This window comes from Rattus norvegicus, chromosome 1, assembly GCF_036323735.1.
Source record: "Rattus norvegicus strain BN/NHsdMcwi chromosome 1, GRCr8, whole genome shotgun sequence".
In the NCBI taxonomy this organism is placed as follows: domain Eukaryota; kingdom Metazoa; phylum Chordata; class Mammalia; order Rodentia; family Muridae; genus Rattus; species Rattus norvegicus.
Window position 1 is genome coordinate 105328220 of NC_086019.1, and position 15925 is coordinate 105344144.

At 54.0% G+C, this 15925-nt stretch overlaps 3 protein-coding genes across 6 annotated transcripts in view; 1 reads left to right on the top strand and 2 right to left on the bottom strand.

Moving 5' to 3' along the window:
- Positions 1 to 77: 77 nt before the first annotated feature.
- Fam83e (family with sequence similarity 83, member E) lies at positions 78 to 9422 on the top strand. The gene is made up of 5 exons (NM_001427638.1): positions 78 to 1360; positions 2106 to 2273; positions 2523 to 2647; positions 5275 to 5719; positions 7287 to 9422. Exons 1-5 carry the CDS (start codon positions 887 to 889, stop codon positions 7518 to 7520), a joined length of 1446 nt encoding a protein of 481 aa, NP_001414567.1. The 5' UTR covers positions 78 to 886; the 3' UTR covers positions 7521 to 9422.
- On the bottom strand, positions 3754 to 4427 carry Spaca4 (sperm acrosome associated 4). The gene has a single exon (NM_001109623.1). It carries the CDS (start codon positions 4220 to 4222, stop codon positions 3839 to 3841), a length of 384 nt encoding a protein of 127 aa, NP_001103093.1. The 5' UTR covers positions 4223 to 4427; the 3' UTR covers positions 3754 to 3838.
- The window catches only part of Sult2b1 (sulfotransferase family 2B member 1), a 61131-nt gene continuing 53600 nt past the window's right edge, over positions 8395 to 15925 (bottom strand). For 3 of the 4 annotated variants that reach the window (NM_001039665.2, XM_006229031.5, XM_063284237.1), the window contains 5 exons: positions 15005 to 15213; positions 13451 to 13577; positions 13069 to 13163; positions 9608 to 9788; positions 8395 to 8617 (listed from right to left, as the gene is read on the bottom strand). In NM_001039665.2, the coding sequence (NP_001034754.1) occupies positions 8412 to 8617; positions 9608 to 9788; positions 13069 to 13163; positions 13451 to 13577; positions 15005 to 15213 (818 nt within the window). In that variant the 3' untranslated portion in view covers positions 8395 to 8411. Of the gene's footprint in view, positions 8618 to 9607; positions 9789 to 13068; positions 13164 to 13450; positions 13578 to 15004; positions 15214 to 15925 lie in introns of those variants that run through there. The other variant, XM_063284246.1, reaches the window with a different exon arrangement.

Consider the following 15925-nt stretch of genomic DNA (forward strand, 5'->3'; position numbering starts at 1 on the left):
GGGGCTGTGTCCTGACAATTGCTCCCTGTTGGGTGGAGAGCAGCTCTAGAGGAAGCTTGTCAGCAGCTCTGGGCCTCAGACCCGGTGGGGCCTGGAGTCTGCAGATGGAGGAGACCTGGCCTCATTCCAGCCCCTCTGGGTTATGTGGTGCCAGTTGGCTGGAACCTACTTCAGGCTTCACGGGTGCATGGTTCCTGTCCAGGAAGTAGAGCACAGGCAGGAGTCGGACTGGTAAGAAACCCAGGCTAGGCTCTCAGTCAGAGGCCAGTCTCAGACTGGTTTTGAGGGTCACGGCCAAGGTTGACTTCCCTCACTAAAGGACTGGTGAGTGCCTTGGGGGAGGGGTGAGAGTAGATCTGTGAAAGCTGGGGCAGTGGGCAAGAAAAACTCAGACTCAAACCTGAAGTGAAATTACCATGCGGCAATGGAGGAGGAAAGAGTGGGTCAGATAGCATAGATAAGCAAAGTGGCAGGCCACAGCCATTGGTTACAAGCAGGGTGACCAAGGACAGGCAAGCAGCCATTTACCTGAAAATGGTTAGACTGGTAGCCAGACCTGCCTGACTGCCCCCGAGCCGCCAGGAGTCACCTGAAGCTGCTGTGCCTTCGAGTTGAAGGTGGTCCTGTGGTTTGGCAGAGGCAAAATGGGAGACATGGCTGACTGATAGGTGGTCAGTAGGCACATGTGATCAGATGGATGGTGTAAGGGTGTGGTTAGTCTGTAGGGACTGAATCAGGGACAACTTCAGGGAGCTGTGTGGATGTTTACAGACCTACCCCGAGGGCTTTGGGTAGCCATATAATATCACAGGACCCCAGATGGTCAATCTCCAAAAGCAATCTAGACAATCCAGGACCTGGCCTCTTGAGGCCTTGTGTGGCTCCAATGGCAGCCTCCCAGCTGGCCGCACTGGAAGGAGAGGAGTTGGGGGCTGTCGAGCCAGCCCCGACCAAGGCCTGCCCTGCCTCCTTGTACTCGGAGGGCCAGAGGCTAGCCCTGGAAGCACTGCTGAGCAGTGGTGAGGAGGCTTTCTGGGCCTGCGTGCAGCAGGAGAGGCTGCCCCCGTTTCTGAGTGCAGATGAGGCTCAGGCCCTGGCTACAGCTGCTGAAGACTGGATAGTACCGAGTCAGGAGCCTGGTGCAACAGGCACAGGGGCAGGCATCGCTGATGGGGACTTTGGCAGCCTGACCTACTGGCCTAGACAGTCTGAGGAGCCCGCACCCTCGCTGCGGCTGGGCTGGCCTGAAGACATTGCCTGGAAGGGAATCACCAGAGCACAACTCTACACCCAGCCACCAGGCGAGGGCCAGCCACCAGTTAAAGAGTTGGTACGCCAGGAAATCCAGGCTGCTCGCAAGGTGGGTGCCACCCCGTGACTAGTACTAGGCTTCTCCCTATACCCTCCCGGAATTTGCAAGGCTGGACTCCTGCTCCTCTGGGTCTGGAACCCAGGCTTTCTCCTTTCCCCTTCAGACCTAGAGGCCTCTCACTCCCTGAGACCTGGTATCCATGCTTCTGGAGCTAAATTGTGACCATTTGTGTCAGTATGCCCCTTTCACACCAAACCAGACACCTAGCTTCCTCCAGGAAAGCCCCAGGGGTAGTTCCCTGCCATGTAGCCCCCTGCCTCCTTCCCCAAGTCCTATTTCTTGGGGTTTCCGTGGCTCCAATGCCAAGTAGTCTACAGGGGTTAATATGTACAGCCTTCTAAGACTAGAGGCCATGGCGAAACAGGCACGATGCAGCTGAACCTTACTGTTCTGAGTGACCTGGTTGATGAGTCATGCCACCATAACCGTCTGCCTGTAAGGCACACCTTAATAGCCTAGGCTTCCTGGTCCCCAGCACCCAGCCCTAACCTGGAGTCAGGGACCTTTGGCATTCTGAAGGACAATCTATGGGGATTAAAGATGAATTTTGAGCAGCTGGAAATGGGTCTTCTAAAGGGCAGCCTGGTTCGTACTCCACAAAGACTCAGGGTGGGTGTTTCCCTGCCGCCCCTGAGCATCCCATGGAAGTCAGACCTTGAAGCCAATGTTTCCAGAGCACCCTACCCACAGTACCGCAGTCCCTCATCCTCTGTCTACCCTTCCTTCACCCTAGCTGGTGGCCGTAGTCATGGACATCTTCACCGACCCCGACCTGCTCAGAGACATGGTGGATGCTGCTACCCGCCGATGGATTCCTGTCTACTTACTGCTTGACCACCAACATCTGCCAGCCTTCCTGGCACTAGCCCAGCAGTTAGGGGTGAACCTGTGGACCACTGAGGTAGGAGCCAGGCCAGAGCCATCTAAACGCCCCTTTTCCTCAGAGGGGGACATTTCCATGGGTGGCTAGGTCACTGGGGTTCCCTGAGATCTGAAACCCATGTCTCTGGGGTGGGGGTGGGGGGTTGCTCTGTAGGTATCCTTGAGCCATAGCTAGTTATCCCCGGAACTCCTAAGATTTGGTATCGGTGAGTGGCCCTGGGGATGCTGGGACATTATCCATGGTATCATAGAATATGCCCTTTCCCAGAACCTGGATATCCGGACCGTACAGGGCCACACCTTCCAGAGCCGAAGGCGACGGCAGGTGAGCGGCCATGTGCGGGAGAAGTTCCTGCTGCTGGACGGTGACAGGGTCATCTCGGGATCCTACAGGTGTGTCCCCTCATGACACCCTGTGCTCAGCACACTCTTGACATGCTCAGATGATGGGGGAGGAGTCGTGATGGTGGAGCATCCTTTCTGGGCCTCTGTGCTCCATACTCAGCTCTAAAACGGGCTCACACACTCATCCGGGAGGAGGCGCTCTGCCACAGTGAACACTTAGGGCTGTCTCTGCTGTTGGCCAGGTGAGTGGCCTTGTGAATCCCAACTTGGTAAACTGAGGCTGGACTCTGGGTGCCAGAGAGCTGGATTCAGATCCTAACCACAGCCAGCTACTTGCTGTGTGACTTCAGGCAACTCCCTTCCCTTCTCTGTGCTGCCCTCAGAAAGAGACAGTAGGGATCAGACTATTGTGGGCTCCCATCCATTGTGCATACTGAGCCTCATCCCTGCCTCCAGCCAGCAGATATCAGTGGTATGTCCCTTACCCATTCTCAACAGCACGGCAGTGCTAGAATCCTCCAGACATGGCCAGGTGCCCAGGGTAAGAGGTGCCAACTAGGAAGCACTATTCTCGAAGGGTACGGAAGGCCATACTCAGCAAATGTGTGGATGCAGCTGCCTGCGTTCACCTGGCCATTGGTGGGAACATGCATGCCTGGCAAATTCCCTCTAGGCACTGACACTGCCTCCAGCCCCCGAAACCACGGTGCTTTGGAGTGACACTCTCATCTTGGCATTGCCAGAGGGCACAGCGGTAGCCAACACATGACCTAAGTGCTTCAGGGCTGGATGTGGTGACACACAACGAAAGGAAGATCACAAAGGTCAAAGCCATCCTTAGCTATGTAGAGAATTGGAGGCCATCCTGGCATACAGGGGACTCTGCCTCAAAAATCGTTCCTGCCGGCAAAAAAAAAAAGTCCTCTGAAACCCCATCTGGTGTTACTGCTTTTTACCGAATTTCACCAACCCTAAGGTGATGCCAACATAAAGAAGCATCTGCATTAACTTGAAAAGATGTGCCTCTTAGGACCAATGGGGCACAGCTGAGTGGTGAGAGCCACGGACCGCACCCCACACGATGGCATGCCAGGGGCTTTGCCACCCTGCCAACCACGGGTCCTAGAATGGAGGAAGCTAGGGCCACAGGAGGTAGACTGCACCTCTGGTCGTTTAATGGGGAAAAGGGATGGAGATAGGGCCACGGGGCACAGCCCCAGGCCCTGCAGTTCCTGTGGATTACGGCCAGTATTGAAGCAGCAGCAACAGGCCCCGGAGCAGCTGCAGGCCCAGTGACAGGCTGGTAGCCCCCGTGGCAAGGCCAGCACCCCCATTGCAAAGGTGGCCAGAACAGCAGGTGGTGGTGAGGCTGTATGTCAGGCCCATGTAGCTGATGGGCTCCTCACGACCGCAGTTGGTGGAGTGCACGCAACCTTTGTTGATGATGGGCCCCACGCCCTGGGCTACTCCGTGGCCGATGAAGCAATCTTCATCATCCCCACAGCGCATGTGTGTGCCCGGGCACCGAGCGGAATCAGTCAGCTCACAGAAGACACAGTCCTTGATGCCTGTCCCACCAGGGCAAAGAACCAACACCAGAAGCAGCAGCCAGCCAAAGACCATGGTGGCCTGGCGGCGGGAATAGCACCCGAGCCAGGCCGGGAGCTTCCTCGACCTCCTGGATAGCCGAGTGTGACCTCCTGGAACACCTCCTGCCCCTCGTCCTGGAGTGTTTCTGGTTCAATGTGTCCTTCTCAGGAGCTCTTGAGTCCTTGGGTTGGAGATGGGCCAGCACCCCTGCCCACAAGCCTTTGGGCCATGGAACTCAGTGACCTCACAGACACTCAGGGTTCCTTGATGGCTAGGGGTGGGGGAGGGGTTGTAGCCTGACCCACCACGGGCTGAAGGGACCAGAACTGTCACCTGGCAAGGTAAGGGTACTTGAAGGACACTCCCATAATGCCAACTCGCTGCTGCTATGACAAGCTCAACCTGCCCTCGGCAATCTCACTTTACCAATGGCCCGCTGAGGCCACAGGATAATGTTTGATGCACGAAAGACCCCCATATGTTCAAATTTGCACTGGAGGAGTTAAAGTCATGGTCATGTGACATTGAGGGCAGGTACCACCCTTGGCAGCCAGTGGGCCCCATGCAGGGCACTTGCTCTGTGTGGCAAATGTGCTTCTTGGATCCTGGTATGCAGTGTGCGCGCTTAGGAAATGCAGCCTTTCTGACGAGTCTGTGGAAACGGTCCTGTGGGCATTAGAAGATCAACTGCATGAGAAACTGGGGCTCTGAGATGTTCTCAGTGGGACAGAGCAGAGCCCATGCTTACGCTCATCTAACCTGAGGTGATCAGCATAAGGGTTTCCTGGGTTTTGTTTTGTGGTTTGTTTTGAGGCGGTCTCATGTAGTCTAGGCTTTTCTGGAACAATGTAGCTGAGGCTGTGTTTGAACTCCTAATCCTCCTGCCTCAACCTCCTGAGTGCTAGGATTACAGCTTCTATTACCATGCTGTTCCCAGGTTGGTGACTAGCAGCAAGGTAGATACTTACTGTTCTATTCACCAGAGGAGCTGAGGCCTGGGAGATCATGTCCTAAGACCACGGGGGCCTGGGGCCTAAGGTGGGTACCACCCTGTACAGCTCCTAACTGTCACCTTACATCCCTAGCTTCACATGGAGTGACTCACGCCTGCACCGGGGCCTGGTGACCCTGCTCACAGGAGAAATTGCAGATGCCTTCAGTCAGGAGTTCCGAGTTCTGTACGCAGCCTCCAGGCCGCTCCCACCAGCACCAGCTCGAAGCCCTTTGTTCAGTCCTCCTGAGGGCCCACAGTTGCCCCGAAGCCCACACCGTGTGGCCCTACGCTGTCCTGTGGCCCCTGTGGCCCCACTGCTGTCTGACGGGCCTTTGGCTCACCGCCTGGCTGCCTGTCACATCCTCGAAGGGGACAGACGGGAGACCCCCACCACCACAGGGCCAGCTCTCAGTGACATCTTGAGGAGTGTACAGCGCACCAGGACCACCAGTGGTCCCCCAACCCGACCCAGCCGCTCCTTATGGGACCTCAGCCGCCTGTCACAGCTCTCTGGATCCAGTGATGGTGAAAATGAGGTGAGAGCCCCCCTGATGAGGACTGAGGCACAGAAGCCAAGTGATAGGAAGGCTCTGCTGGGACATCTGAAGCAGGAAGTAGTTCTCATTTTGAAAGACAGTTGTATAGCTGAGGCTGGCCTTTAACTGATTCTCCTGCCTCCACATTCCTTGTATTGGGATGACATGTGTGCACCACCGTGCCTGACTAGGCCCATTAAACTTAACCTATTTTACAGATGTGGGAACTGAGGCTCCTGAGAGGGGTTGGAACTTAGCTCTGTTCCCCATAGGACTTGTTGACTTCCTACATCTGACTGTCTTTAGGGTGTTGGGGGAAATGGAGGGGGTCAGGGGTACTGAGAATCTTGTCTGCTCTTGTATGGAGAATGAAGGTCTGGCTGAGTCCAGCTTAGCTGCTTGGATAGTCCTGGGCTGGAAATGGCTGTCTCTGCGCCTCAGTTTCTCTCACTGTGAGGCATATTGTATGAGAAGAAGCAGAGCCATGTGGGAGAGACAGGCAGTCTTAGCCAGGATGCCGGCAGATGGGATTACACCCCTCAGTGAGCTAACCCCTGCTGGCCTCAGTTTCCCAATCTGTTCCTTGGTAACTGGAGCAGAATCACTTCTATCATGTCTGTCAATGAAGTTAGACCTAAAGGAAAAGGAGTGGGGTGACCCGGTCAAGGTCCCCACCTCGCCGCCTCAAGGTTCTCCTCCCTCAGCAAATATTTGTTCCCTGGATGGCTGCAGCTGCTTCCTGCTCTTCCACAGCTGCAAGGCAAGAGGAAAGGCGTCTCACATGGGTCTGGGCTTCCAGGCCTCCCACTTATATCCCCCTGGCTCTAGAGTCTCTGGGTCCTTCTGGCTTCCCTTGTCTTCCTCATCTCTACTGTCGTCTCTCCTGCCTCTCTCTACCTGTCACCCCCTCCTCCCCTCCCCTCTTCTGTCTCCTCCCAGGTACCTCCATCCACCTCCTCCCTTACCTTCTCTCTCCTTCCATTTCCAACACCTCCCTCCTCCACCTCTGACTTCTATGTCTCTACCTCCAAATCTCCTCCTTCCCCGCCCATCTTCCTCTCTCTTACTTCTTCCTTGTCTCTCACCCCTTATCCCTTTTCCCTTGTCTCTGGGCCCCAAGATATTGGCTCCTCCTCTTATGTATGTGTGCTCCTGTGTATGTAGGTGTTTGCTGGTGTGGGCCTGTTGAGGCCAGATGTCAATCCTGGGGTTCTTCCTGTCACTCTCCAACCTTGTTTTTTTTTAAACATCTCTGTTCTTAGAGCTGGCTGTTGCAGCCTGGCTGCCAGGGAGCCTCAGGAGCCTCGGGATTCCCTTGTCTGTGCCTCCAAGCACAGACTCTTACTGATGGTCTCAACACCAAAGCTACTGAGCCATCTCTTAGTCTCTTTCCCCCCTATTTTGAGAGGGGGTTTTATGTGGTCCCCGCTCCTAAGTGCTGCAGTTAAGGGTGTCCACGATGACTGGTCTCTGCAGTGCTGAGGATTAAACCCAGGGCCTGTGCATTCGAGACTGGCACTCCACCAGCTGAGCCCCAGCAACTCCTCACCTTTTTTTCTCTTCACAGCCCAAGAAGTCTTGGGGCTCCAAGGACACTCCAGCCAGGGCCCTGATGAGGCAGCGGGGCACTGGAGGTGGGCCCAGAGCTGAGATGGATCTCCGGTCACAGCCCTGGGTTGGTCCCCTACCGATTCCAGCCCAACGCCGCCTGCGTTACCTTTCCCCAGCCCAAAGGAGACTGGGAGACAATGCCACCACATCAGACTGGGCCTCTGGCTCAGGTTCTGGAAGGCGACGCTGACAGGAACCCTGGCCAGATGTGGCTGGCCAGCCATGGGTCAGTTTATAGCCCCAACCAGACGCTGGCTGTGTCTACGGCCTCTAGTCTAGGATCTTGGCAGCAGAAGGGATTGGCCTTTATTGCTCTAGAATTGGGTGAGCTCATCAGAGCTAAGGGCTCAGTGTTAGCATCTGGACAATGGGCAGAGAGTTTCAGAGCAGCAGACAAGATTGATGCAAAGACAGGCACAGCTGCCTCACCATGTATTGTGTAAAGACATAGTGGGGCAAGCCTACGACAGAGAAGACATAGATAAAGTGAGTCCAGGAGAGGAGAATTATGGGAATGGAGGCTAAGGGGGGATATGGGCAAAGCTGAAAAAAAAAAAAGTCTGCAAAGTCCTGGGGACACTAGAATATGTCTGGAGTTTTCTGTGGGAGTTAAGGGAGGACCTCAGAGTGCTTTCCTGTATTTCTGCTCAGATTAAACTCCAAGAGCACAGACATGTACCTCCACAGCCTTCCCATCCCCAACCGTTACCTTCCCTGCCCACTCTGCTCCAGAGTCCAGACCCCAGCATCCTCCCAAGCTCTCTTCAGACCCAGGGCTCCCCTCAGGTTTAGGGACCCAGGCCTGTGGGACAGTGGACCTGGCACCCTGCTGAATTCAAGCTCAGGGCTGGGTCCCCAGCCGCTTGTATCGTGTCATGTTCTTGCGGTCGCTGAGTAGCCCAGGCTAGATGTGAATTTGCAATCCTACGGCCTCTCCCTCCCAAGCATGGAGTCACTGTGAGTCTCCCGCAGCACAAATGCTTTCTGTCTGCATGGTGTGTGGCTGGCTGCTCTGCCTGCTGGATCCCCGGCCTGCCCCTGAAAGTGCAGCCCAGAGGAAGGGGTGGCTGGAGTGACAAGTTTATTGTGAGGATCCTGGGTTGGGGTCATCAGAGGCTAGGCCAGGGCTGGGGCTAGGGCTGGGCTCAGTCTCGCCATCAGGGCTGCCGTCCTCTGCGGACCTGTCCCAGGGGAAGCTCGGCAGCCCGTGCATTTGCTCTCGGTAGACCTGGTCAAAAGTCTCACTCTGCGCCACAGTGAAGTGGTTCTTCCAGTCGCCACTGATCCCTGGAGGGGACATAGGAAGAGACCAGTAAGGAGCTGCTGGGGTACCTTCTTACTCCCCTCCCAGCCTTGTCGGATGTTCCCTCAGCCTCCCTCATCAGGACCAACCACACTTCCTGTGCCAGCTGACCAGAGTCCCCCATGCTTACCGCCTCTTTCCCTTACACCTAGGTGACCCCATGCCAGCCCTGTCCTTTGACCTCTGACCTCCCAGATATTTTCTCAGAACTCCCCTCCCTCTTGACACCCAAGCACCCATTCAACAACCTTCATCGACTCCTCTGGGAGCTGCCTCTGCCAGCACAAGTCTCTTCCACCCTAGTTCCCTTCAGATACCCAACATGGTCTCAGCACTCTTCTGACTTGATGGCCAGTCCACCCCAGCCAGGCGATCTAGATTCTTCTCATGAACAGACCAGTCTGAGTTCCTCATAGCCAGAGAGCTGCCTCAGCAAGGTACCCCCGCCCCACAGCACACAATCCTGAGTACTGGTCCCTCACGTCTCGTGACTACTAGGGCTCCACCTCTTGCCTGTGTGGCAAAGACTCTTTCGAATAGCTTGTTAGATTTTAGCTGTGTCACCTCTTGTCAAGTCTTGGAATTTTGAACATGAAATCACCTAGCAGAAGGATCTGGGGACGAGGGACTGACTTGAATCACCTGGAGATCCTGTGTGGTAGTTGTCCTGTTCTGTTTAGAGCCAGGGTCTCTAGTATCCCAGGCTGACCTCAAGTCTAGCACTGAGAGGCAAGACTGAATTATTCTGCATTGGGCATTAGCTAATAAAAAAGTTTCTGGGGACTTGAACCTCGTGTTGTTGGAGCCCTGCTTTGTTCCAGGGAGAAGTCCAGATGGAGGCAGGTCGGTGGGCGGTGCCAGACCTCCTGCTAAGAGTGAAGACAGGTCTAGGTGGCCCTATACGTTCCACATGGCTTCTGGGGAAATGGAGGCCCAGAGAAGCCGTGAGGTTGGCTAGAAGCACACAGTGGTACCTTTGCGCAGGAACGCCCCCTGGCGGTGGTCTAGCAGGCTGGCCGGCAGCAGCGTGTAGTTGGACATGTTATTGGCCTTCATGGCAGCAAAAGCTGAATGGGCCACCACAGAGCTCAGGGCCTCTTCACCCAGTGGCCGGCCCAGGAACTCACAGATGAGTTGCACGGAGCCTCGCAGGTCCTGGGGTAGGAAGAGCGGTTGTCAGTGGAGTGGGAACCACTTTGTTTGGCCTGGAGTGGTTCCCAACTCTGCCTCAGTTTCCCCACCTTGAAGCCAAAGTGTTGGGTCTCCCTGTTCCCCAGAGTTCTAGAGGGTTCTGCAGGAGGTAGGGGAGTGTAGGTTGGCAGAATCAGCTTACAGAGAACACTGCTGTGTCTGAAGCAGACACCGTGGATAGACCTGCTCTGCTCCTCCCGTACGCCCAGCACTGGTCTCTGGAGTCTAGCCTTCCCTGTCTGCCTCAGTCAAGATGCCTGTCCATCATCATCATTGTCCTTCCCACCTGCCTGTCTTCTTGTGTATGTCCTCATCTCTGTGTCCCCAGCATCCCCATCCTGGTCCACCGATCACGCTCTCCCTTGCCAGACCCTCACCTCTGCAGCCCCTTTCCTAGCCCATCTGCCTCTGCCTCCTTGGTTCCACCAAGTCTTCCCTGGCTCTAACGAGCCAGTGGCTTCCCAGGACATGGGACAGAGTGGCCCCAGGCCTGGCTTTCTTTCTTTTTTTTTTTTTTTTCAGGAGCTGGAGACTGAACCCAGGGCCTTGCACTTGCTAGGCAAGCACTCTACCACTGAGCTAAATCCCCAACCCCAGGCCTGGGTTTCAAGAGTGGTTTGGTATGAACCCCTTCCTCCCGTACCACTGTTCCCATGCTGTCCTCCCTTCAGGTCTTGGCACAAGATTTCTTGATTTGCCCTTTGTCACTGATAAACTCAATTGCTGCTTTCCTCATGACACTTGGCTCGAGTCCCTGGACCTAAGTCTTCATTCACATCTGTAAGAAAAGTCCCACACAGGGGTTGGGGATTTAGCTCAGTGATAGAGCGCTTGCCTAGCAAGCACAAGGCCCTGGGTTCAGTCCCCAGCTCCGAAAAAAAGAAAAAGAAAAAAAAAAAAAGAAAGAAAGAAAGAAAGAAAGAAAGAAAGAAAGAAAGAAAGAAAGAAACGTCCCACCCTAATCAGAGAACAGAGAGGTCCAGAGACAGCAAGGTTCAAAGCCTCATCGCTCAGACTGGAAGGTTTGACCCCCGAGCCCCACAGGTCCCCTCAACCTCACAGCCATCCACGGCATCCAGCTCTTAGCCGGTCACGGCATCCCGCGCCCTGCATAGCGGGTCACGGCACAGTCCCATAGCCTGCCTTTCCAGGCCATTCCTGGTTTCATAACCCTTTATTCTCTGAGCCACAGGCCTGTCCCAGAAACACACGTGTGGGCGGTGCCGCGCACCCCAGGAGTGGCCCAGAAGCCGTGCTTGGCTCCATGGCCCAGTTTTTGGTTTGGAGAATAAAACCTGAGAAACTGTAGGGAGGGAGACATGGCGCTGAAGCCTTTTCTAGACCGTGCCGTCAGAAGAACTTTATCAGGATAGAATGGGGGGGCTGCAGGCTGTGCTTGTCTTAGGCAAACAACCAGTCCACTCTAGAGTGCTAAAGTTCCAGTCTCCCCTCTGAACATTGCTGGTAACAAGTTTACCAGGGTAAACTTAAAAAAAGTTACAATTTGCACAGCTCAGAGTGGGTGATCTGCTGCCACTTTAATATATATGTTTATATACTTTTGAAAAAAATATTACGTGTGTGTGTGTGTGTGTGTGTGTGTGTGTGTGTGTGTACCCTCTGTTTATGTGTGCGTGTGGGGGTCAGAGGACAACCGGCAGGGGTCAGTTCCCTCCTTCCACACCTGGGGATTGAACTGAGGTTGTCGGGCTTGGTACAAAGCGACTTCACCATGAGTCAATGTGTAACTCTTTTTTTTTTTTTTTTTGGTTCTTTTTTTCGGAGCTGGGGACCGAACCCAGGGCCTTGCGCTTCCTAGGCAAGCGCTCTACCACTGAGCTAAATCCCCAACCCAATGTGTAACTCTTTTAATCTTTAAAAAGAACTACAGGTTCGAGTGTTTTACCTGCCAGTATGTATGTATGCCATGTGGCCTACAGAGGCCACAGAAGGTCACCAAATCCCCGGGAACTGGAGTTACAGGCAGCTGTGAGCCACCGTGCAGGTGCCTGGAACCTTAGCCCAGTCCTCTGCAACAGCAGCTGTGCTCTTGCCTGCGGGGCCCTCTCTCGGGCCTTTTTCTTTTACTGTTGGGTTTTTGTTATTGCCTTTTGTTTTGTCTTGTCTTTTATATGTTTGAGGCAGGGACTCTCGATGTAGCTCTGGCTGGCTATGAACGTGCCACCTGCCTCTTTCTGCCTCTGGTCCCTTCCTTCCCCTCCTCTGGGAGCAGCGGCCTGCAGGCCCTCACCGGTACTCAGCTGCAGATGCCAGGTATTGGCTCTCCTTGTTCCTAATGTGATATGCCCTTACTCAGACCCCAGCTAGTTATTCCCACTGAGACAAGGCCGGGTCGGGCTTGGCGTGGGCACAATACTCAGGGCTAGGCACACTCCTCACCGCTCTGCTCAGGGCCACCCTCTTCACTGGTTCTGAGGAGGAGACGCCCTATACACTGAGAGTCTAAAGTGGTGACCGGTTTGTAATTCCAAGACTACAAAATGCAGGTCTCTAGAAGTCAGACTTGGTGACACAAGCCTGTCACCTTAGTCCCTGGAGGTTGACAGTTCAAAGTCAGCTGGGAGACGTAGTAAGACCCTAAGGTAATAAAACAAGGGCTAAGGACGGAGAGGTCTTGCCAAGAATCTCCCAGTGAGGACCTGGAGTTAAGGCTCATTTGTAGAGCATTTGCCTAATGTGGGTTCAGTCCCCCAAACTGAAAAGGGTAAATGGGTGACATCTACAGAATACACCTGGAATACCAGCACTTGGGCACTTGGGGAGGCTGAGTCGGGTAGATGGGCACAGCACACTTGAGACAGTGCTTAGCAGTCAGGGAGGCCGGGGTTTGATGCCATCTCAGGAGTTGGAAACAGGTCATCTTCAGATACTTGGGCTACATGAGACTTAGCATGATGGAAGAGAGAAGGAAGGAAGGATGATGAGGAGGAGCAGGAAGAGGAAGGGGGAGGAGGAGGAGGGGGAGGCAGCTTCCTCAGTGCCTTTGTACTGGCTGCTCTGGCTGCAGACTCTCCTGGCTGCTTGCTTTTCCACTATTGCTGTCTCTGTGGCCATCCCATCTGATCTTGAGTGGATTTGCTCCATCTGTCTATTGTCACTGCCTTTGCCATCCCCAGACCTCTACAAGTTTTGTTTCCCCCCGGTACATGGACTGGTAGGAAGTTGGCAGGGATCCGGGAGCTTGCGGTAAGGGAGGAGGGCCAAGGGCAGACACCAGACAAACCTGCTGCAGCTCCTCGTAGGTGATAAACAGGAAGTTCTCTCGGCCCCGCATCCGGATCCAGCCCTTGATGTGGTCAAACCAGGAGCCAAACTGCACTGCAGGCAGTGGAGGGTGTGTGAGGACCACATGGCTCTCAGGACCAGGCTGCGCAGGCCACTCTGTCCTGGCTGCCTGGAGCCTTTCAGCCAGGGCTAGAGACCCACCCTAGTCAGCTCCTGTCTGTGCAGTCCACCCCTGTCCCGTCCATCCCCGAGCAGAGAAGGGACCATAGCTCTTCTGCCTCCTGGTCTCTGTCTTGGTCTCCTGGTCTCTGCATCCACCTCTGCTCGCCCAATCTCTCCCCAGCTTTGTTTCTTCTGACTCTTCCCTTCCTCGTCCTCACCTTCTCCTTTGAGGAAATTCTGAAGGAACTGTTCAGGTGTACCAGGGTCCTTTAATTGTACAGCAATCTTAGAGTAATAATAGAGGGAGACCACGACGTCCCGGGGGTTCCGGCCCAAGTAAATCACCTGTATACAGACAGAGAGTGGAGGAGATGTCATATACAGCAGGATCCTGCCCCTGAGGCGGCCTGCCTCGCCCCCTTCTTCTGAGACTGCAGGCAGAACATACTCTTTTGTGTTGTTTTTTTAAAACACTGCTGTAGGGGTTGGGGATTTAGCTCAGTGGTAGAGCGCTTGCCTAGCAAGAGCAAGGCCCTGGGTTCGGTCCCCAGCTCCGAAAAAAAAAACAAAAACAAACATACAAACAAACAAACAACAACAAAAAAAAAACCACTGCTGTATTATCCCAGGCTGGCCTTGAACTTACTACTTAGCCAAGGATGATCTTCTTTTTTTTTTTTTTTTTTAAAGATTTATTTAATGAGTACACTGTAGCTGTCTTCAGACACACCAGAAGAGGGCATCGGATCCCATTACAGATGGTTGTGAGCCACCATGTGGTTGCTGGGATTTGAACTCAGGACCTCTGGAAGAGCAGCCAGTGCTCTTAACCTCTGAGCCATCTCTCCAGCCCCCTAAGGATGATCTTCTTGCTTCTATCTCCTGAGTACTCAGATCGCAGGTGTGCATCAACCTGGCGCCAGCGGTGGTGCACACATTTAAGCTCAGCATTGGGGGGGACAGAGGCAGGGGGAATCTCTGGGAGTTTGAGGACAGCCTGGTCTATAAAATGAATTCCAGGACAGCCAGGGAGGGCTACACAGAGAAAGAAACCCTGTCTTGAAAAAAACAAAACAAACAAACGAAAACAAAAACACAAACAAAACAAAAACAAAAACAAAAAAACCCAAAACAGGAAAACAACAGCAAACAGAAAAATTCCCAAACCAACCAACCAGACACGCAAACAGCCATGCCCAGCGCATGCAGCACTGGGCTGCAGCCCGGGACTTTGCTCTTGTATCATCGATTTAGCAGTTTGTTTCCCTCTGTCAAGTTTTTGGTTGTGGTTTTGCTTTTTTATTTTTTGAGACAGGGTTTCTCAGTGTAGTCCTGGCTGTCCTGGAACTCGCTCTGTAAGCTCAGGTTGGCCTAAAACTCAGACATCCCCCGCCTCTGCCTCCGAAGCACTGGGATTAAAGGTGAGCCACCACTGGCCAGCTTAATTTGTTTGTCTGACAGGGTATTGTTTTGTAACCCAGGAGGACCTGGAAATCATGGCCACTCTCCTGCCTCCACTTTGCAAATACTAGAAGGACAGGCACGCATGACCACACCTAGCCTAGAGTCCACTCCCTTTTAAAAGGTGGCCTACTGGGCTGGGGATCTGGCTCAGTGGTAGAGCGCTTACCTAGGAAGCGCAAGGCCCTGGGTTCGGTCCCCAGCTCCGAAAAAAAAGAACCAAAAAAAAAAAAAAATAAAAAAAATAAAAGGTGGCCTACCAAGGGGCACATGCTAATTCTACACCTCTACCCACAGCCCACCCACCTCACCTTGGCCTTGGAGCTGAAGGCGGCCTTCGTGAACAGTTCAATAGGGAGGTGGGAGCACATGAGGCGGGGACTGGGCCGCTCTGGAAGGCTGAAGGCACTTATGGTGGTCTCGCACCAGGGTGCACGTTGCCAGATGGGCTCCGAACGGATCCACGAGGGGTCCCCATCTTTCAGGATTAAGCAGATGATCTCAATCATCCAGTTGGTGCCTACCAGGAGAACAGGAAGGTTAGGTGGGAGCAAAGAGGGGATGGGGCGGGGAGGGGGTGGCAATCTGAAGCCAGCTAGGAGAGCAGGACCCGAGGCAGGGGACATGCCAGGTGTGGTGGTCATGAGTGTCATTCCAGCACCCTGGAGGCTAAGGCAGGAGGACCACTTGGAATTCCGGGCCTGTCTGAAATACAGTTTGAAACCCTATCTCAGAAAGCAAAAGACCAGGAGTGTGGTGATTGAATAAGAAAGGCCCCCAATAGGTTCACAGAGTTGAAGGCACTATTCGAAAGGGTTAGGAGAAGCTGGAGGAAGTGTGTCACGGTGTCTTTCTCTCCTTGCTGCCTGAGGACTTGGCTGTAGAACTCTCTCAAGCATGTTGGCCTCCGTGCTACCGTGCTCCGTGCTCCGTGCTATGAGGATAATGGACCAAACCCCAATGAATGCTTTCTTTCATCAGAGTTGCCTTGGTCAGGCTGTCTCTTCACAGCAACAGAACACTGACGAAGACAAAGGGAGCTGGAGAAATGGCTTCGTGGATGAGAGACCTGACCACACTTGTAGAGGACCCAGGTTCAATTCCCAGCACCCACACGGCAGCTCAAAACCATCTGTAACTCCAGCTCCAGAGGATGTGACGTCCTCTTATGGCCTCTGTTGGCAATGCATACACACAGTGCATAGACATGATGCATGTGAAACACCCATCCA

Bases quoted from the DNA above. Each gene is read 5' to 3' on its own strand.
- Fam83e (NM_001427638.1), top strand. From the start codon at position 887: ATGGCAGCCTCCCAGCTGGCCGCACTGGAAGGAGAGGAGTTGGGGGCT. The intron at 2,274-2,522 runs GTAGGAGCCAGG...GCCCTTTCCCAG, and splicing joins TGAACCTGTGGACCACTGAG to AACCTGGATATCCGGACCGT. The intron at 5,720-7,286 runs GTGAGAGCCCCC...TTCTCTTCACAG, and splicing joins CCAGTGATGGTGAAAATGAG to CCCAAGAAGTCTTGGGGCTC.
- Spaca4 (NM_001109623.1), bottom strand. From the start codon at position 4,222: ATGGTCTTTGGCTGGCTGCTGCTTCTGGTGTTGGTTCTTTGCCCTGGT.